Raw genomic sequence first — 21,798 nt, 5'->3', positions numbered from 1 at the left:
AGTCACGTGAATTTTTGGTTTCCCAGTGCATATAAAAGTTATATTTACACTATTCTGTAGTCAATTAAGTGTGCAAAACAATGTACGTATCTCAACTGAAAAACACTTTATTTCTAAAAAAATGCTAACCATCATCTGACAATGCAGGGTTGCCATGAACCTCCAATTTGTAAAAAACGCAATATCGGCGAGTACAAGAAAGCAAAGCATAGTAAGATGAGGTCTGCCTGTACAATAAAAATGGCAAATTGCTATAAATGTTTCTAAACACTCTCAGTATCTACACTTATCTTTGTGGATTAATAACAAACAGTTCAGCACCCGAGCATGCCCTGGGTGGCACTAGCCTAGAGGTCTCTAATTTGAACTCCCATTGAGCAGTGGCATTTGTAACTCCTAAGTCAAAGCTTGGAAGAGGGAGAAACGTATCAACTCTTACTATTTAAAAAAAAATTGTTATTAGGCTTGGAAAAATGCACAGTAAGTTACTTATTAACTGGTTATTTTTGGATGGTAAGGTTACAGGCTTTTTTTTTTCTGTTTTCTTCATGTTCTTCCAGTGAAAACATTACTTGTTAAAAATAAAATCTAAAATGGTATTTTAAAGTTTTTACTGGGAAACACCAATATCATCATTAAATGATCAGGCAATTAAAAAATCCTTTTGTGATCATTCCTACAAGCCCTTCTGAACACTAAGGTTGTGTACCAGCAAGCTGGTTTCACTCTATAACAGAACAGAGCTATCTTTTTCACACAACTGTAGCTTACGGTACAAAGAGGTCTTTTATGCAATCCCTGTATACCCTTATGCACATTTGAATGTCAATTTTTTAAAAAAAATATTAATTAATTAATTTATTTATTTTGGCTGTGTTGGGTCTTCGTTTCTGTGTGAGGGCTTTCTCTAGTTGCGGCAAGTGGGGGCCACTCTTCATCGCGGTGCGCGGGCCTCTCACTATCGCGGCCTCTCTTGTTGAGGAGCACAGGCTCCAGACGCGCAAGCTCAGTAATTGTGGCTCACGGGCCCAGCCGCTCCGCGGCATGTGGGATCTTCCCAGACCAGGGCTCGAACCCGTGTCCCCTGCATTAGCAGGCAGATTCTCAACCACTGCGCCACCAGGGAAGCCCTGAATGTCAATTTAAAATCGAGATTTATAGATAGTGATTTTCTTCTGCTGGGCTCATGAGAAATTTATTTCAGTGATTCTCAATCCTGGCTTAGTCCCCCAACCGCTGAATCCTGGGGGCTGGGCTGGGCATAGCTTTAACAAGTCACCCAGGTGACTGTGATATGCAGGTGGAGTTAAGACCCACTGGTTCAGTCAAATGACAACACTTTCTACCACAGTTACCAAGCACACATGCTCCTGCCTCAACATCCAGGTCTGACCTGGGGAAGTCTTCCCTAACCGCCCAGGACTCTGCTGGATGTGTGATCCCCATCTGTAAGGTGGGCATAATGATGGCCCTATCTCCGCAGGATGCTGTGAGGACTGGCCAGCTGAAGCAGTTACACCCCAGGCTGGCAGAGAATACGAGGTCTACAAAGGACAGCTGTCCTCACTGGTGGAAAGGGTTGGCTTGAGAGAGGAGGAAGACCAAGAAGAGAAACAGCCCATCCCATAAACTTCACCAATAACCTCAACTCTCCCTAACGTGTGAAGATGAGTCTCTACATGTGAATTAACCACTCACAGTAGAAGGGAGAATCAGATTTACAACTAACGTTAAGGTTCCATGAAAAACGTTTGAAAGTGCTTCTTCCCAGGAGAAAGTACTTTCCATAATGTCAAGGATCAGCAAGCTGGGATTTTTATGGTCACGCAAGAAGGGGAATCACTGGCTGGCCCCAAGGGGCCCTCTACGCACCATATTCGGTCAGTCGGGGGAGGTGGAATGTTGACCGCCAAGGTTCCTCTGCATTCTTGTACTTCGACAGTTAGCAGCAGTGGTGTATTGGAGACTTCTTCAATCTTCTTTTTAATGAACTCTGTCTCCGTTGCTTTTTGGAAATATTTTGACTTGGTAATTTTATCAACAAACCTCATAATCTTACTTGTTCGGTGACCTCCAACATACCTTTAAATGAGGGACACAGACAGGTGTTATTATAGACTTTGTTCCTTCACAAACAACTTGGTGGCTCTGTGTTCGCCTGACTTTAGACCTGAGTTTCTCAACCGCAGCACCACTGACACGGTGGACTGGGCGATTCTTTGTTGTTGTTGCCAGATGTTTAACAGCATCCCTGGCCTCAGCCTACTGGATGTCAATAGCACATTCCCCCACAGATATGACAATAAAAAATGTCTCTGGACATGGCTAAATGTCCCGGGGAGGGGGGGACAAAATAACCCCCAGGTGAGAACTACTACTTTATTTATTTTTTAATTTAATTTAATTTATTTATTTTTGGCCACGCTGCACGGCATGCAGGATCTTAGTTCCCCGACCAGGGATCGAACCTGTGCCCCTGCAGTGGAAGCACGGAGTCTTAACCACTGCACCACCAGGGAAGTCCAGAGAACTACAACTTTAGACAAGGTGCAGACATCAGATAGAGCCTGAGTCTTGACAAAGGAGAGTCAGACCAAGTTCTCACAGTGCAAGCAGGGAAGGCATCTCACCTGCTCTCCTTTATAACCTTCAAATACTGAATATAAATCCAGTGTCCTCTGAGCGAAATCTCGCCATCTCTACATACCAAATAAGAAATCGGGCTGCATTAACAGGGCCACAAAACACAGTAAAACACCTGCCTTTTAGATGGTGTCACACCAACTCTGAGCAGCAACTACTTGTCAAAGGGCTTAGGAGCATCTAAAGAAAAAAGCTACATCAAGCTGATATGCTAGCAGCCCAGGAAAGCAAGCTTTCCTGTATCAGGTCATATCTACCTAAGACTGCCCTAAGAAGAGAGGATATTTGCTCTTAAAATCCTCCACAGTTCCAGAGTGTCAGGAATAGTATGTGTATGTGTGTAGGCAAAAGCAATTATTCTTAAGAAGGTCAGGTGGGGAGAGTTTAAATAATGCACACAAACTTCAGTCCCAATTCCTCAAACATCTAGATTCTCTTTTCATCTTCTGTAGGATTTCAAAAGTGAATAGGTTGATATTTTCTTACAAATACTTCTGAATCACCTGGTTTCTTTATCATTTTAGTTTCTTCACTCACTTTAAATAATTAAAAGATCCTTACAGAGAGGCAGCCTAAGCACTTTGATCATTCAGCAGTCCAAGTAACAGGCAAAGGGAGCCACCAAAATGTAGTTCATGATCCAAAAGATCAGCTAAGTGATCCACGTTTTCAAAATTCACCGAAGAAATCACCTGAATGTTTCAACACTGTAGGAACTAAAAGCTCAACAGAAACAAGTGTGACCCGTCAGAAGGGAAGTAATGCTCCCTATCGGCACCAGGGGGAGCTGTTGTGTAATCTGTGCTCCTTGTGATAAACACGCCCTTCAATTCTCTGTTATTTATTCCAACGGCCGAAGAAAACCATTTTGGTCTGGACCCTCTTAATTAGGGAAAGCTATTCGGGTCTTTTGCTTTGGGGCATGAAATTTTATCCCACTGGCTTTTAGTTATTAATGCAAAAACCATTCACTCAAAGTGAAGGAGGAAGGAAGATCAGAGAGGAAAAGACCATAAAAGCTCACTCCCAACTTGCAGCCCTGACCCCTGAAGACCCCAGAAGCTGGATCCACTCACCCTTCAGCCCCTGGGAGAAGCGGTTTGTCTCCTGTGCCGGGCTCTGGTGCGTCGTCTTCGTCAGAGGAGCCAGCACTGGAGGACTCCTCGTCGCTGTCGGCCAGACAGAAGGCCCTGGGCCTGCAACTGATCAGGGCAGAGTCACCACGGCAGCTGGCCCAGCGCCAGGCTCCACCGCCACCACTGCTACCGCGTCATCACTCTCCCCGACCCAGCCCAGACAGAAGAGGCCCAATCCAAGCGTCCTCGGATTGGCCTGGTCCCCCGGGAGACCCTTCAGTGCCAAGTCCCCAGCAGGACCGCAGAGGACTTGGGCCTGACGGGCTGGATTCTGCGCATGCGTCAGAAAGACAGGTGGTGGGAGTGTGATGCAGTCCACACAAAATGCAGTGATCTCGTCGACAGTGCAGCGTAGCCAATGGGAAGGTGAGTGGAAAGAACGATGGTTGCATGGGGGAGGGGACAGCTCATGTTGGCGCCATGACCACCTCACAGATGACGGGGATGTTCAGGCAAGTCCCCTGACTCTGGCTGAGTTCATCAACTATGATTTTTGGCTTAGTTTCCTCCTGTTAGTTTTGGCTCAAGACTCCTTCCTAGTGAAATTACGTATCCTAGCCCACACCTGCCCCAGCTCCTGAAGGTCACAGAAAAAGCCAACAACCAACAAATCTCAAGGGACTCTAGGAAGCAACTGACATGAGAACCCAGGAACTTTTCAAGAAAAGTACTAATTAAAAACCGTTTTTTAGGGCTTCCCTGGTGACGCAGTGGTTAAGAATCCGCCTGCCAATGCAGGGGACACAGGTTCGAGCCCTGGTCCGGGAAGAGCCCACATGCCGTGGAGCAGCTAAGCCCGTGTGCCACAGCTACTGAGCCTGCGCTCTAGAGTCCTCGCGTCACAACTACTGAAGCCCGTGCGGCTAGAGCCCGTGCTCCGCAACAAGAGAAGCCACCGCAATGAGAAGCCCGTGCCCCGCAAAGAAGAGTAGCCCCTGCTCGCCACAACTAGAGAAAGCCCATGCACAGCAACAAAGACCCAATGCAGCCAAAAATAAATAAATAAATAAATAAATAAATTTATAAAAAAAAAAACCACACAACGTTTTTTAAATGAAGTAAGAAAAAACTTCACCAGAGAGCAATGTCCCTCGTTAATCTTTCCAGGGTAGAGCCTCAGTTTCCACTGGATCACTGGCAGCAGCCAGTGATCAAGGTTCCCCTGTGAGGGCCCTGGGGGTTCCTGGCCAAGCTTGGGCCCCACAGAAGGCAGCTCCCTCCCTGGATGGTGGCTTTGCTTCAGAGAGGCAGAAAGCAGGGCCCATCTCTGAGGCTCAGAGACTTAATGGGGACAGAATGAACACAATTAAGCTACCAAATGGTCACTAAGCAGAGGGTGGGCCTTGTATTTTTTTTTTTTTTTTGGTTGCATTGGGTCTTAGTTGCGGCTCACAGGCTTCTGAGTTGTGGCACGTGGGGGCCTTGTATTTTTGATAAGGACAAAAATCACCAGGACAGGGGAAGGCAGCGCAGCTTAGGTCCCATCTTCCTGCGGGCGTAACCCTTTGGGGTTTTCCTTGTGCCACCAGAAGCCCACGGGGGCAGTCATCTCCTGGCCAACAAGGGCCAAGGGCACCCAAGGGCAGAGCACACCCGCCTGTGTGGACTTGAAGGCCCAGCAGAGCCCCCAGCACTGGGAAGAGGGCACTGAAATCTCCGCCCTGAAACAGGAGCCCGGCTGTAAGAGGACCGAGCACAAATGTCCTCCCTGGCAGGACACCCGGATCCTCCTTGATCCTGGCCCTGAAACATTAGAGCCAGCGCTCTAGCCAACAGGCTTGAGTACAGCGTTAAAGGGAAACTCCCTCTGCAGACACAAAGGCCTCTTGTCCCTGGCCACGGGGACAACACCCGACTCCTCCTCCTTCCATCAGAAACCGGGCTAGTCCAGGAAATGCTCACGTGTGTCTGCTGGTCACAAAACCATCTCCGCGCTTTCCAGGGTTAGGCAGCCCTCACAGAGCTCTTCTTTTATATAAAAAGTAAAATATGATTCCCAAGAAAGCCTACACTGGGTCTTGGGATGAAGAAAGTCAGGGAGGTAAGTCCCCAAAGATAACACAACCATCTCAGAAACCTCTCTTACTTCTCCATCAGTAAAACGACTGTGCCCCCTGGCTCAGACCTCATGCTGCCAGGTAAGGAAGGTACAGAGCACAAAAGGCTGCCTCAGTATCCTGGACCACAGTGAAACCTGCAGAACCACCGTTCCCTTCTGTCCCCACTGGTATTCGTCATCTGGTAGCCTCCAGACCTGGGGCAGAAGATGCCAAAGGCTGAGCACTGCAGTGAGCTCTCGGGTTCCTGAATTAATCCTCCACAGGACAAATTTTGTGGCTTGAAGTTAATCATTTAGACAATGCTGTCAGTTAAAACAGATCAGATGACATGAAATTCTGACTGTGACCAAATGGTACCTCTCCTCTCAGCATAGGGAGCTGTATTATGCGGCACCCAATACTAATTAAAAGTGTAATTAAATATTTGGCTGATATTCAAGCTGATATTCAAGTAACTGAACATGCATTTTGTGATCTCAACTTTATGATGAATTTCAGCATGAATTTCAGAGAAAGACACCCTGCACATTCTTATATAAGATGTGCTAGAACGCGATAAGCCTACTTTTTTAAACACACCTTAGAATCTGAGAAAAGTGTAATATCCTTTCAAGAGTCACCTTAAAGGGCTTATTCCAGTTTTGCTGCCTCTGCTAAAAATCTTTTTGGAAATGCGCTTGCAGTCGGACACGTAAGAAAAAGTGCGTTATTTTATCACTGATACTCTTTGTCTTGAACCAAACATTTAATTTCTTAGTCTCATAATCACCATCACCTCTGAACGACGTCTGGCAATTTCTCAAAGATCCAATCCATCTAGAAAGTAGGAAGATTTGCTGTCACTCAGAATACTTAAAGGAATGTCACAGACTCCGGAGGCAACTCTAAAAAGCAGCTCCAAAAAATGCTTTAAGTCAAGGCTGCAATAATTAGATTAAACAGCCCAGTGAGGACTGCTTGGAGGGGGACCACGCTCACGAGAGTGCGTTCGTTTCCTTTAACAGAAGTCGGGCCCATACATCTGCCACACACACGTGCACGTACACCCACAGAGCTAGACTGAGTCACGGCGTGGGCGACAAGCACTGGGCTCCCAGAATATCAGGGCCTCGGGGCGGAGTGGTGGACCCGGGTACACCAGGGACGAGCGGCCCAATACAGAGGTCGGGGGGGCCCCCATACAGGGACGAGCCGTGGTAGGGCACGGACAGGCCAAGGGCCTTCCAGGAAACGCCCGCCCCGATGTGCATTTAAATAGCAGCCAAGGAGCAGCACATTCCCCTTCCCAACTCGCTTGGGTCCCCTTCAGGCCAATTCCTAAAGTTCAGACTGCCCAGCTCACCACCTGAATTCCATTTTGAGTGCCTTATCACCCAAAGTCACTGTAGCTACAATGTGTAACAAGAAGACTGTTCGGGAAATACAAAGGCTCAAGGAAAAATGTCTGCAAATATAAAGGGTACCCACATTTCAAAGGGAAAGGCCTTCACTAGAGTGAAGCGGCAAAGACTTCAATTTCTTACCACCAGCCTCAGGGTCCTCATGAACTTTCTACAGTAAGCAGGACTTCCCACAGGCTGAGCAGCACCTCCTCAGGTACTCCCCACGGGCACAGTCATTTGCACACTTGAAGGGGGACAGACAAAAGCAGCGAGACAAAGCAGAGGCCCTGCCAGAGTGGGACGGCAGGGGACAAGCCCTTGCCCAGAAGTGAGGCCCTGGACAGGCGGCCACGGGCTGAAGGGAGGGCCTGGAGGAAAGGGCTGCTGTGGACCCACCATTCACACGTGCTGCTCTAGGAGAGGCTTCCTCAAGGAAACCAAAGATCACACGCTCAGCAACAGCCACCGGTGCAGGGACTCTGCCTCTCCTCCGGCATTCAGCCTCAGGGCGATTCCATAGCTCCTGACTGAGGAGGAGGAGTGAGGCTAGAATCACTTCTGGGATCAGGCTCTTAGCTATGGATGGGCTTTTGAGAGGCTCTCGAAGCTCCCAGAGATTGTGAGCCAAATGGTGCACGTGTAGGCATTCTCTGGGGGAAGGATCCAGCGCTCTCAGATTCCCAAGGGGGTTCTTTATGCAAAAATGGGTTAAGGGTTCATTTATCCAGGCGTTTTCCTCCCAAGTGCTTTTAAAATTAAATGACAGCCAATTACACATCAACATAAAATTTAACACCCTCACAGGAAGAAGCAAAACATTTTATACCAGACTCTACTGGAAAAAAAATGGTACTTTAGATATATATTATAAATTAAATATAATACCATTATATTCCTAACGTAGAGGACTTTTTTCATGCAGTCTAGAGAAGCACTGCTTGCTCAGAAACGTGTCTGTCCTCCGATCAGCTGAGTTTATGAACTTGAAATTGTGCCAAGAGAGCTGCATGAATAACAGTGAACATGGAACGCCTCAGTGGCAAGGATCTCAGGGACCTGGCTGTGGTGGGGCCCCACCTGCTCCCAAGACCCCTCTTTCCAATGGAGTCCCAGCAGCCCTGGGCCAGCACAGGGCTGTTTCCAGAAAGGGCTCCCTGCACAAATGCTCCTGACCGAAGTCTGCTCTGTCCCGCCCCCGGTTAGTTAGAGCTCATTTTCAAGACTGCTTCTGCCTAAGGTGCTTGGTTTTACTGGCAGCTGGTTCTGCAACTTTGCTGTCCCAAGGCTGGCCTGATGGCGCTCAGCTGGGCATGGCGCCGGAGTCGGGGCAGCTGGGGACAGAAGCTGAGTCTGCCTAGAGGGCTAGATCAGGACCCCGGCAATACGAATCAAGGAAGTCTGCACGACTCTCCCCCCAGGAAAGCCTCTTAAATGCTCCTGATCTCAATCCTCTCAGGTCTACAAACGGTGCCTTTATGTCGGGGAACATGATGAAAGGACAAGCTTCCTCGCGGTGTCACATGGGTCCGAACGAGACTCAGCACTGATGGGGTATGAAATGCTACATGGAGGGCTGATCAATACCACTCACCGGAAAACACAATCCACAGATTGCCGAATCCAAACACATTTTAACAAAACAGTAGAAAAGTGAAAGGAAAATAGCACAGATACAGGTTAGACTGCATACAGCAGGTGAAATTCTCCAAAAATTAAAATATGAACATTTTCATTAAGTCACCTGGATAACTCAGAATCACCTTAGTGAAAGAATGTTCTCAAATGTATGATCCAACTCCCCCATCTACTGTGCTTTCACCACAAGTATGAATACAAGCATCAGGTCAGCATCATAATGAAGCAAACATCTAAGAGCCTGTGTCTTATATTTATATTTAGACGCTGAGAAGGTGGCTCCTTGTGGCATTTTCCTATCATCGTACTGCCAATTCCATGCAAAGGGGCTAAAGATGTGAGAAGCAGACTCCAATCAGCATTTTTAGTTTGGTTAAAAACAATAATATAATTTAAATATGTAGTCTGAAGCAGTCATTTTTAAGGTGTGTGGGAATGTGAAAGTTCCGGCTTATCCTTTCCAGGCATCCAAGAAAAAAAATCAGCTTCATTAACTATCTCACAAATTGGGAATATTTACTAAATTAGACAAACTCGGCAACAGATGCAGTATCTTCTACAAAAAGAGGAATTTACTAAGAAAATAGATATTGTATTATTTAGGGGAAAGGTGTCTCAAAACACTTTAGGAGCACCCTCTGGGCTACAAAATCAGTCGTCTAATTGTAAATAATTCTGACTCTGTGATTAAAGCAGGCAGCCCCCTGAAGCACCTCAGCCTGGCCCACATAGTGCTGTTTGTGGCTGCAACCTGAAGGAGGAAGCTTCTGGATGATGCTTCTCTTCACAAAGCATTTTATTGTGCAGCCTGCCCGGCTGGTCTGAGTCAGGGATGCTTTCCAGGTAATCGACACTGTATGCTCCACTGGCATCACTGAGGCCTACGCACTGAGCAGAGGCGGGGACTCACGGTCTGCAGGGGGTGAAACCAGGAAACTATTCCCTGAAATCCTCCGGGGCCAGGAAGCACTTACATGAAGCTCGCGCTCAACATTGGGGCTATACACATCAAAGCTGCTTCTCAAGGGCTAGAGGAAGAAGGTGGTTCCCCAGGGTTGGGTTAGTAAATTCATATAGCCCCTTACCCTTCTTTGCCAATCTCTCCAACCTTCAGGGCTTCAACAAGAGGCTCTTTACCTAGTTTGGTCAAATTCATTTTGGTCTCAAGAGTCATCAGAAAGGACCCGTTGTAGGACATTTCCAAATCGATCCAGAGTCCTGAAGAAATGGAGAAAAAGCAGAAGGTTTTTTCCCCCCCCCCGAGAAAAACATGACTATAAGTGACAGATTAAAATTTATATTTTAAAGTATCTAAGTAGGTATCACATTGAAAGTCTATATATATTGCCTGTACTACCAATGCATGCAAGAAGAGACCGTGAAAAGAAAAGTTTCTGGAAACAGTTCAAGCGTCTGGCAAATTGCCAGTATTTCAGCATCTGTTAAAATGGTCACAGTGAGCTCAGGGTCCTATCCTCTGGGTTCTTCTCACTTTTGGTAAGACACACACTCCCAGCAGGAGGAGATGGCTTGCGCCAGGGCAAAGCCAGGAGGAGGTCTGCGTTGTCCCAGCTGGTTAGAGGCAGAAGAGAGGTGCAGAGACTTCACAGCAAGCTGGGCTCTTTAAAGACACAAGTGAGAACCACTGTCTTTCTTAAAATTATCTATTGTTTGGGGGTGGGGGAGGGGAGGGGCACAGAAAATGGTTCAGGTTTAGCTTGGTATGATAAGCATGGTGACAAAACCTTTTAGAAACCTCTTCTTTCTGGAAATTGTGTAGGAATGGAATCAAAAGAATTCGTGTTCAAGCCCCAGGATTATCTAGATAAAGTTGGGTAACCACTTTGTACCTTAGTTGAAAAACCTGTTCCTTAATGACGCAGATGTAGAGAATGGACTTGAGGACACGGGGAGGGGGAAGGGTAAGCTGGGACGAAGTGAGAGAGTGGCATGGACATATATACACTACCAAATGTAAAACAGATAGCTAGTGGGAAGCAGCCGCATAGCACAGGGAGATCAGCTCGGTGCTCTGCGACCACCTAGAGGGGTGGGTTAGGGAGGGTGGCAGGGAGACGAAAGAGGGAGGAGATATGGGGATATATGTATATGTATAGCTGATTCACTTGGTTATAAAGCAGAAATTAACACACCATTGTAAAGCAATTATACTGCAATAAAGATGTTAAAAACAAACAAAAAAAACCACCTGTTCCTTAGAAAAGACACTCATGTCAACGAGAGCATATCTTAGAGGCTTTTGGCTTTGCGGAATTTCACTGGGAAGGCCCACCAGCAGAAGTGGCCACTGCCCAGAAGTCTAAAATGCAAATGGGGTCAGTCATCTCACGACCTTTTCTACCCCAGGGTCCTATGATTCAGCAGGTGGGACAGACTATGCTGTGACTTTACAGAGTCCAAGCTCCGTAACACCTCATGGACTTCCCATCAAAACACAGTCCTCACATGCACCCCAATGTTCACTGCAGCACTATTTACAATAGCCAGGTCATGGAAGCAACCTAAATGCCCATCAACAGACGAATAGATAAAGAAGATGTGGTACATATACACAATGGAATATTACTCAGCCATAAAAAGGAACAAAATTGGGTCATTTGTTGAGACGTGGATGGATCTAGAGACTGTCATAGAGTGAAGTAAGTCAGAAAGAGAAAAACAAATATCGTATATTAACGCATGTATGTGGAACCTAGAAAAATGGTACAGATGAACCAGTTTGCAGGGCAGAAGTTGAGACACAAACGCAGAGAACAAACGTATGGACACCAAGGGGGAAAGCGCGGGGGGGTTGGGGGGGGTGATGAATTGGGAGATTGGGATTGACATGTATACACTGATGTGTATAAAACTGATGACTAATAAGAACCTGCTGTATAAAAAAAAAAATAAAATAAAATTCAAAAATTAAAAAAAAAAAAAACCAAAACAGATCCGCTAGCTGGCTTGTGGGTACTAACAGTATATTCAACAAGTGTAACTTTTGTAAAATACAAAAAGAATAAATCAATAATACAGTGAAAAAAAAAAAACAAACATGGTCCTTCAAGTGGGTGTTTAAATGTTAATAAAGTTTTATAGATCCTCATAAGACAAATGACAATATCTAAAAGGAAGCAGGAAATTAATCTAAAACCACTGTTCACACACAGCCGCATTTTCAAGCAATTACAGTAAATAACTTATCCCCTGTTTGGCCACCACCTCAGATAATAGCTTTCTTAACTTCAGTAAGCGCTAATGGTGTAACTCCTCACTAAAGGCAGAATAATTTCCATTTTGCTTTCACCAAATTCTTTTTATCATAATTGAAGATAATTATTTTCTGTGAATGACCTGGTTTAATTAAGTGATATGCAGATCAGTTGTGAATGTCTTCTTTGCAGCAACACACAAAACTGCTTTATTTCTTGCTTACATTAAATATTTAAAAATCATTAATTAGCTTGCTCTTCAGAGGCAGTGTTACTGGAAATAAAGGGCACATCTGCTTTAATAAAGACATTTAGTCATTAATCACTTCCAGTAGAAAGGGAATTAGGGCAAAAAGCTTGATATTAGTAGATTTTAAAGTCAGTATAAATGGAACATCAATAAAGAAGATATTTCTTCTTGTATATCTCCAGCTTTATTTAACTTGAGAATCAATAGCCTCAAACTACCTGGTAGCAGTATATATTCAGACATAATCATTTCCTTTGAAAGTCCCAGTCAGGTTTCCAATAAATATTACTAGTATGTAGTGCCTTCGAAGGTTGTCATATTAAAGGCACCAGAATTTTACTTGTTATAATAAAGTGGTAGGTTCTGTTTGTCTGTTTTTTAAATGAGGGGATATGGACACAGGTTTGGTAAACAGCTGGCCCACACCCCACTCATCGGGACATTCTACTCAGTGACGTGTGGTCCGGCCCTGCTGCCGGGAGCTGAGGCTGGGAAGAGGGAAAAGCACATGGAGCCCAGTCACGTGGACCGGGGCTTGAGTTCCCCTGGAAGTTTCTCGATGTCTGGGCACCGGCCTCCTCATCTGTACAGGGGAGGCTGCACGGCTTGTCCAGCCTGGCGCTTGGTGCATCCTGGCAGGGCGCTCCCCTTTCTCATCCATCACCAGCCACTTCCTTCTTCTTACCACTCTGGGCTACAGCCTAGCTTGCTGCTGTTGCCATAGCCGACGGGGACCAGACCAGAGGAGGACACAGGGCCAGAGGGAAGAGACTGCACTGGGCAGCCAGAGAGCCCTGTCCAGGCTGGGGAGCGGGCAAGGCGAGGACATCTGACCAAGCTTCTGCATAGGGGATGAAGCCTGTTTTTTGTATCATTGTAGAGGCTCCATGAGGCCCACCCACGGGGCCTTGCTCAGCCCCCATTCTCAGTGAAGATATGAAGGAGTCAAGAATGGTTTGAGAATCTTTAAATATAGATATAAACTGCAAACATTCAAACAAGTTATCTTAATATGACGTGCCTGCATTCAGATAAGGGTAAGATGACAATTTTAACATTAGGTGCAAAGAAAAACACGCTTCTGTGACAACGATTCAGTGGGAAAAAGCTCCCTGAAAACCTTGGAGTGCACGTAACCGGAGCCGAAACCACATGGTTACATAAAGGGTGAGTCAGGAGCTCCCACCTTGCAGGCCTGAAAGACGAAATCAGCAGTTACTAGAAAGGTGGTCTTCTCACTGAGGACAAATGTAGCAACACTGTGAAGAGGGGACAGACACTGTGCTCTGAGTGGCACCCTAACCCTAACAAGCTGCATGCTCCTCACCTGGGTGAGTGCCGGAACAGAGCTTTTTCTTCTGGGCTCTTGACAAAGGTTAAGACTTGTTTGTGACGCATTTCATTTAAAATGTTGCTTCCTGTAACCATCTGGTCTTGGTAGTGCTCAAGGACAAAAACCAGAAGTTAAGGAGCAAGGCAATTTTTTAAATCTTTAAATAGGCGTAAGGCAGCCAGTCCTGAGAGGTTCTCTGGAAAGGGCATGAATATAAAGGGTCTTGTCTTAGTCTTCTTAGGCTGCTGTAACAAAATACCACAAACTGTGTGGCTGAAACAACAGACATTTATTTGGCACAGTTCTGGAGGTTGGAAGTCCAAGATCAAGGTGCTGGCCAATTCATTCTTGGTGAGGGCTCTGTTCCTGGCCTGCAGACAACCGCCTTCTCCCGTGTCCTCATGTGGCACAGCGAGCGAGCTATCTCTCTGGTCTCTCTTCTCATGAGGGCACTAATCCCACCATGACCTCATCTAAACTTAATCACCCCAAAGGCCCCGTCTCTAAATACCATCACATTGCAGGTTAGGGCCTCAACATATGAATTTGGGGGGAACACAGACATTCAGTCCGTAACAATATCCACCACATGAGGGGTCTTCACGTTGTGAGGCTGTCCAGTGGCGAAGGGTGGTACCTGATTACCAACAAGTCCCTATAAAACCGGCCCTTCACTGGCAACAAGGGAAACACAACTGACAATGAACATGACAAACTTCAGTCAGTCTTCACACAAGGACTTGAGGAGCTCGGAGGGCTGTTTTTCTGTTTCTCTTCAGCCTCGTGAGGGAAGGATCAGTTACCACCACCGCTACTCAGACTGTGGCAAAAGTTACACTGCTCGCTCCACCTCAAAATGTTTATTTAGTTCTTAACGCAAGCTATCAGAGCTCAAGACGCTGAAGTGAATCCCTGTCCTCTGGAAGTTTATGCCTGAAGAAGAGTAACGATGGCCTGGGCCACCTGGTGCAGAGCAGACCTCGATGCCAGCAGAGACAGTACACATGCCCTGGTACGTGTCACCAGAGACGAGTAGAACAGAGGTTCTTCCGCTTTCTCCCTGGTAGTTGATTTAATAGACCCCATGGCCTCAGGAGCAGTCCTACCGTGCTCGAATAAATCTAGTACTTTCACTCAGCAGTTCACTGTCGTATTTACTATTAAAATAACTAAAAGGCCTCAGTCTCACTGGAACAGGTTTAATGGGGCAGGGGTTGCTCAGGAGGAGGTAAGAGGCCCTGAAGCCTTGCTCACAGGGTCTGGCTCATGTTACCTGCTCCTCCACTTCCCTCTACCTGTAACTGATGGCTGATTTTCACTCTGAAAGCCAACATTTGGCATCCAAAAAACAAAAGCTCTTAAAATGGAAGATTTAATAATATACTGATTTTACCAAGAACAGATGTTTGAGTTATTCAGCTCTTAGACGACCACATTAGTGACCGTTTTGTTCCTGGCAAACAGACTGGTGCCATATTGCTCACTCAGATACTGCAGAAAACTAGTATTATTCCTTGTAATTGGATGTGTCCTTTAGGACAGATGTCATTTTTGGTTTTGTCTACCTGTAACTGTTCTCGGAAACAGCTCCACCTTTCAAGGTCAACACAGTCCCAAATCAGAGTCTCTCCTCCCCACCCCACCCAAGTTCCACAAATGAGTATTTTTTTCCCCTTCCCACAAAAGGTATTTTTTCCTTGTGCAACACAGATCTGGTCAGAGAGTATATGTGCCATTCTTCTCAGTGCTGAGCCCCACAGTCTGGCCCTGTCACCGTGACCGACCTCAGGCAGCTGCTCTCTTGATGAGGGTGTAGCCAGAGGAACAGGCAGTTCACAGACTGCCCCTGGTTCCACTTTTCTGCAATACTCCGCTGGCAGAGTAGCTTCAGCCCCAGCACTGAGCAAAGGCACCAGGCGCCACAGATCAAGGTCTGGAAGGCAAATGTAGATGGTGGACGTGCCAGACACAACTACAGGCATCTCTGAAGACAGACCAGCTTCCTCTTCCTGGGGGACATGGTCATCTTTCCACAGAATCCAAGCCCTTTGGTGGAAACTCGGGTTGTTAATCGGGTATCTTGAAACAGGGCAAAAACGGTGCCACACGGCACTCTGTCCACGTGGACGCTCAATGACCATCTGCAGACAAACTCCGTGTAGCAAAAAGCCCTGAAGACTAAATTAATTAATCTGAACCTGAGGGGTCACGGTCCCCGGCCTTGGCTCATCCTGACACTGCTGACACCCCTGCAGGCACCGCTCTGAGGTCACTGGTCCCAGGCATGGAAGAGAAAAACCTGGCTGACAGACGAGGGTCCCCACCAAACCCCTTCAGGAAGATTTTACTAATCAAGCTTTGCAGCAGCAGCAGCAGCAACGAAAACCGATGGCTTCCTGCGTGTCACGTGTGCTCTCTGAGTAATGACATGAAGCGTTTAATCTCCACAACCAACAGGCGAGAGGCTACTGCCGTCATCACGCTATGGATGAGAAGCCCAAGGTGTTGAGTGCCTAGTAACCTCCCCAAGGCCTCGCTGCTGGATAAGGAAGGAGCGGGGCCCAAACGCAGGTGGCCGGGCCCAGAGCTGGTGCGCACAGCAAGCCTCTGGCTCTGGCCTAGAAGCTGTGGAGCGGCATGGAAAAGCGAGGCTGCTGAGTGATCTCTGGCACATCACGCCCTGTCTGGGCTTTGGCTTATGCATCTAAACACAGCAGGGTCCTGCTAGGGAACCTCTGATTGCCTTCTCAAGTCTAAACAGTCAATCTGCCCAACTCTTCAAGGGTTTGAAAAAGGAGCTATACATTTTTAATTAATTTTTATCCATAAGAAAAAAGATTAGGAGAGAATGTACCAAGAATGTACCAAATGTAGCAGAATGGTCATCCTGGCTATCTCTGAATGGTGGAACGATGGGTAATGTTTCCCTTTTCTAAATATTCCAGTTTTCCCCACAATGAGTATTTGTTGAAGGAACGAAGGAGCAAACATTACCCTAACAGAGTTAATAAAACAACTGGAAAGAGCTTGGCCTGTTGGCCCCCCCGAGGACAGGCCCTGGGGACAGCAGCGTGGGGTGGGGATGAGGAGTGGTGGGGGGAGGCCTTGCTCTGTGGCCTGTAGGGAAGGAAGGAGACCACCCCCCACCCCATGGTGAGGTGTGTGTGGAGCGGGCAGGGCTCAAAGACAGGAGGTGCACGGCCAGTTTCCAAGGTTCAGATCCTCTCCACCTTCTGGCCACGGTTCCAGCCCCGTGAACGGTGGTCCTTTCCCCTTATCCGCTGCACTAGAACCTGGCTGTGTGTCTGGAACCAGGAATGGCCCTTTCCCTTCCATCTGTTCTGGGAGGACCTGCCGGCCTCAAGCTGTAGGATGGGTCAACCAAACACCTCAGCCGCTCACATTCTAAACCCTCCAAGAGCAGCAGCAGTGAAGGCAGCGATAATGTCGGTAAAAATAACAATAGTTAACACTTAGAGCTTGCTTGGCACCTGATGTTTTCCGAGTGCCTTTCATGTATTAACTCATTTAAGCCACCAAGTAGGTGCCATCAGTCTCCCCACCTGAGAGATGAGTTAGTTAGTGAGGAGGTTAAGGACTTGCCCAAGGACAAGGAGCTCAGAACCACCGCTCTGTGTTGCTTCAAGAAGAGCATCCTGGGGCTTCCCTGGTGGCGCAGTGGATGAGAATCTGCCTGCCAATGCAGGGGACACGGGTTCGAGCCGTGGTCTGGGAGGATCCCACATGCCGCGGAGCAACTAAGCCCGTGAGCCACAGCTACTGAGCCTGCGCGTCTGGAGCCCGTGCTCCGCAACGGGAGAGGCCGCGACAGTGAGAGGTCCGCGCACCGCGATGAAGAGTGGCCCCCGCTTGCCGCAACTGGAGAAAGCCCTCGCACAGAAATGAAGACCCAACACAGCCAAAAATGAAAGAAAGAAAAGAAAGAAAGAAAAGAAAGAAAGAAAGGAAAGAAAAGAAAGAAAGAGAGAGAGGGAGGGAGGGAGGGAGGGAGGAAGGAAGGAAGGAAGGAAGGAAGGAAGGAAGGAAGGAAGGAAGGAAGGAAGGAAGGAAGGAAGGAAGGAAGGAAGGAAGGAGGGAAGGAAGGAAGGATGGAAGGGAGAAAGAAGAGCATCCTGAGGATGGAGTGATCCAGCAGCTCTGGCCCCAATATCCCTCCCAAGCCATGTGCCTTCAACAAACAAGCACAAGCTAGGAAATATTACCGAAAATAAGGGTGTGGGGTGTGTAGGGGGGATTCCCTGGGAGGCCCCCCTCCTGAGAGCGGTCGAAGCCCCCTTCACCCTGGGGGGCAGTTCCCTGAAAGCTGAACTCTGCTTTTCAGAGTCAGTTTTAACAAGTCACTCCTGATTTTCATTCCCCCCAAAGGAAAGGTTTCTCTTAGAGCAATGGAATCCAAGATGCATTGTCCCTTCATGTTCATTTCTGCTATACCATCACATGTAGCCTTTGCAGACTTGGAAAAACCTAATTTGATCAAACTTTTAAAACCCACAGGCTTCATGTCTTTATCATTCCTTTCTTTAGTAACATTTCTTCCCTTGTTACATAAAGCAGGCAGATCTCTAAAACTTGCCCTGAAAGGAGCTAAGTAAGCCTCAAATGGATTAAAAACTGGCAAAAGCTTTGATCTATATAATAAAATGTCTTGATGCAGCTCTGGCCCCAGAGGAACGGGAAAGAGACTTGAGACTTAGGCATTTAGTGAATTTCACTCAAAGCCTTACAAAGCTGCCGTGGGAGGCTGCAGAATTCACAGCCACAGGGACACTTCTTAGATGCTGCCAAGCCCAGCTATGGCCCTGCTCCCCTCTCACTGGAAATTTCTACTAGTTCAACAAAGGACAGTTCTGAGATAAGAAACTTCTAATGCATTAGAAAATAAAGCATGCACACGTATTATTTACCTTCGTTAAGCCTGACTCTCAGGAGGCTTATGTTACCTGATCGTTCACCAGCTCATTACAAGTCAGTTCCTAAAGAGGCAAAGAGCAAAGGGCAACCTAGAGCCCCCCAGAGCCAGAGGGAGCCAGGCAGCCCAGGAATGCCGTCGGGGCGAAGACCCTAGCTCTGCACCTGACACATGGATAATGCAGCTGTTTAAATTTCACATGTGGTTGAAAGAACTCTAGCTAGACCATTTGCAAAGCATCTTTTCTAGTTTTACTCTTAGTGAATCAGAAATTCACTAAACCTAGGAGCACTCAGAGTCATCAAAGTGTAGACACAATTAAGTGGTCACAGGTGATTTCGACGGGCTATTAGGTGGACTTCTGGATTTGCAAATAATTCTCTGGTCTATCTTTCTCCGAAATCGATGGGATGCTAAAGACCTGGAAATATGGACTAAACTGTTAGCTGAAATAATGCTAGAGAGATTTGTTAGAGCTGCTAGCTGTAGGGCTAAAAAAGAACTCTCTGTATTTACATCAAATGTATACAACACAGAACTTGATTTCACTAAATATGTTCAAGAGCCACCTGATATAGCCATACAGAGACAAAAGTAGATGCTATAGTCTATCAGTCTTACAAAATATTTACTTCAAAACAAATATCACTCTCTTGAAAAGTTGTAATTATTTTCTCCCTTACTTTGTTCCTGAGCCTTTTGAGGAAGAATGTAAATCCAGTTTAAGTGGAAAGAGGCTCACTTGGAGAGGGATATTCTAGAAAAAAAGTTGAATGCTTCCATGACAGGGAGATTTTTCCCTTTCTGCTCATGGACTATTCTTGCCTACCTAATTCATTCTTCTTTTCACCAGACTCCTGGGTACTAAACTTTCTGTCACGGTGTCACAAAATACACACATATCTTTACATCATAATTTTATTTAAACTCTCCACACATTTCAATCACCTTCTCACAGGCACACATACACAAGTAGGCACAAATAATGTGTCTGTAACATGTCTTAAAAACCAAATCAGAGAACTTCCCTCCAGCAGAGAGCCTTACGCTCAAAATACTGCCCAACAATATAAGTCTTCATTTTTCAAACACTTACTGAGTGCCTACTTGGAGTGGAAAGGAACAGAAAGAATAAAACATGAAGCTCAAAGAATCTGCATCCTAGAGGTTAAGGCAAGGCAAAGATGTCACTACTTATGAGGAGGGGCAGCTCCCGGTAAGAATCCAGGGCCGGGCACATGCAGACGAGAAGCCACGAGGGGTGAGTGGGCCTGAAATGCAGCCACTGCCTCTCACCCTGGCAAGGGCTGTGACCATGCGGGGCCGGGCCCCCATTAACTGGCATGTGGGCATCTTTGGGCTGGAGGAGGACCTGTAAGGATCCAGAAGACCAGAAGGGCTAGGAGCGGGAGTCCTGATCTACTCCCCACCGGTTTCAGGCTGTGACCGTTAAGAACAGAAGGCACGCAACATGAAATATGGTTAAAAACGCCCCCAACTCCCTCCAAACACAAAGCCTTGGTATTCAATCTGCAGCGACGGCAACATTCTAATGCTCATATAAATGCTCCACTCCTCTCTGGAGTCAGTTAAGAGTTACCTTGGTGATCAACGTAAGGCTTGAAGGCCTGAAGGATTTTTGGCACAGCTACTCCCATGTCGAGCTCTGTCAGAGTTAGCTCATTCATGAAGTAGGGGAGCTGGAGGACAGAAGGAAACAACCAAGGAGACTCGTTAGGAAACTGGTAAATGCTAGAAGTCAACATACTCTCAGAGGGAACAATGGTCAAGGTTTTGGGGACACATTTATTCAACCAAAATTTATTGAGCGCACACCAAGTACTAGGCAGCGTACTACAGACAGAGCCGCGGACGAGAGAGGCAAGGTCCTTGCTCTCGTGGGGCTTATGATGAAGAGGCAGGAACAGACAGATAAGCAGACAAATACCCTATAACTGCAGAGCGTGACCGGTGCTATAGAGCAGATAAGGTGGGTAACGGGGCAGAGGGAGGCTGGGCCGTCTTGGATAAGGAGGTCAGCGAAGGCTTCCCTGAGGGTGGCGTGTGGCCGGAGACCAGACTGTGGAGAAGGAACGAGCCATGCTGGTCAGGTTAATAATGCCCAGAGTTGGCTGAAGGCTGGGAAAATGGACCTCTCTTAGACTACTAGTGGGGAGTTAGGAAATCACTACAACATTTTCTGTAGGCCAACTCACAACATGTATTAAAATCCTTGGGAAAAAAAAAAAAATCACATCCCTTGGCCCTGTGCTGGATATTTTCCCTTTGCCCCCCTGGGATCGAGTTCCTCACTACATCCCGAGAGGCTGGTCTGCGGGAACCACATCGATGGACTCTTGCCCTCTGGCTTCTGGTCGGGCTTGGCCAGTGGGACACAGCCGTGGGCAGGGGGCGGGGAGGTACACGGAGAGGAGAACTGTCAGGCATCTGTCCCCTCCCTCTACTGAAGGCCACAGCTCCTATCAGACGGGCAGCCCCCTCCACCTAGCCACTCTGCCCGAGGCTGGGTTAACTGCTCCCCACCGCTCCAGCCCTGGGGGGCTGCACGATGCCTTTCGGTTTCTTTGCATCGGCCCACACCTTCATAAATCCTTCCCCAGCTTGCTGCACTGAATGTGCCATCTGTTTTCCGCTGGGACCCCAACTAACACAGCTGTCAGTAGGAATTTACTCTAAATGAACTAACTTAAGAGTGCTGGTATCATGCTTAGAAATTCCTACTTCACCTCAAGAGCAGAGAATTAATTGACCTATGTTTCCTTGACCCGGATTTATGTATATGTATGTACATTAAAAAAAATCTTTAGTTCAGTCCAAATTTTAATGTAAGATGTAAACTAGGAATCCACCTTAATTTTTTTTCCCAGTGGCTAGTCAGGTGTCTTAACCTATTTTTTTTGAACAACCAAATCTTTCCCTACTGACCTGCAAAGCCACCTTTCATTATGGGATTCCCATTGCACTGGAGTCTGTACTGAGCACTGTTTCCTACTGGTAGCAAAGTGGTTTTGTTACTGTAGCTTTAAAATACATTTTTAAATCTGGCAAGTCCCTCTCTTTTCTTTTCCCCCAGAATTTTCTTATTCTCATAAGGACTGCTCCAGTTGAACATTAGAATAATTTTGTAAAATTTAGAATATAAGTAAGAGTTAAAAAAAATTGAACATACGCTGAACATTTCCCATAAAATGAG

The 21,798-nt window shown here is 46.8% G+C and overlaps 1 protein-coding gene across 1 annotated transcript in view; it reads right to left on the bottom strand.

The window, feature by feature from the left end:
- The window catches only part of TEX2 (testis expressed 2), a 106,538-nt gene that overhangs the window by 3,123 nt on the left and 81,617 nt on the right, over window positions 1-21,798 (bottom strand). Inside the window, exons 7-10 of the mRNA XM_068530171.1 lie at window positions 20,185-20,284; window positions 9,942-10,074; window positions 3,720-3,845; window positions 1,873-2,082 (exon numbers count right to left, since the gene is read on the bottom strand). Of these exons, the coding sequence (XP_068386272.1) occupies window positions 1,873-2,082; window positions 3,720-3,845; window positions 9,942-10,074; window positions 20,185-20,284 (569 nt within the window). The remainder of the gene's footprint in view (window positions 1-1,872; window positions 2,083-3,719; window positions 3,846-9,941; window positions 10,075-20,184; window positions 20,285-21,798) is intronic.

The sequence above is a fragment of the Eschrichtius robustus genome, chromosome 20, assembly GCF_028021215.1.
Source record: "Eschrichtius robustus isolate mEscRob2 chromosome 20, mEscRob2.pri, whole genome shotgun sequence".
Classification (NCBI taxonomy): domain Eukaryota; kingdom Metazoa; phylum Chordata; class Mammalia; order Artiodactyla; family Eschrichtiidae; genus Eschrichtius; species Eschrichtius robustus.
Note: the sequence above shows the minus strand (reverse complement) of the source record. Positions and strands in the feature narration are given on the sequence as shown.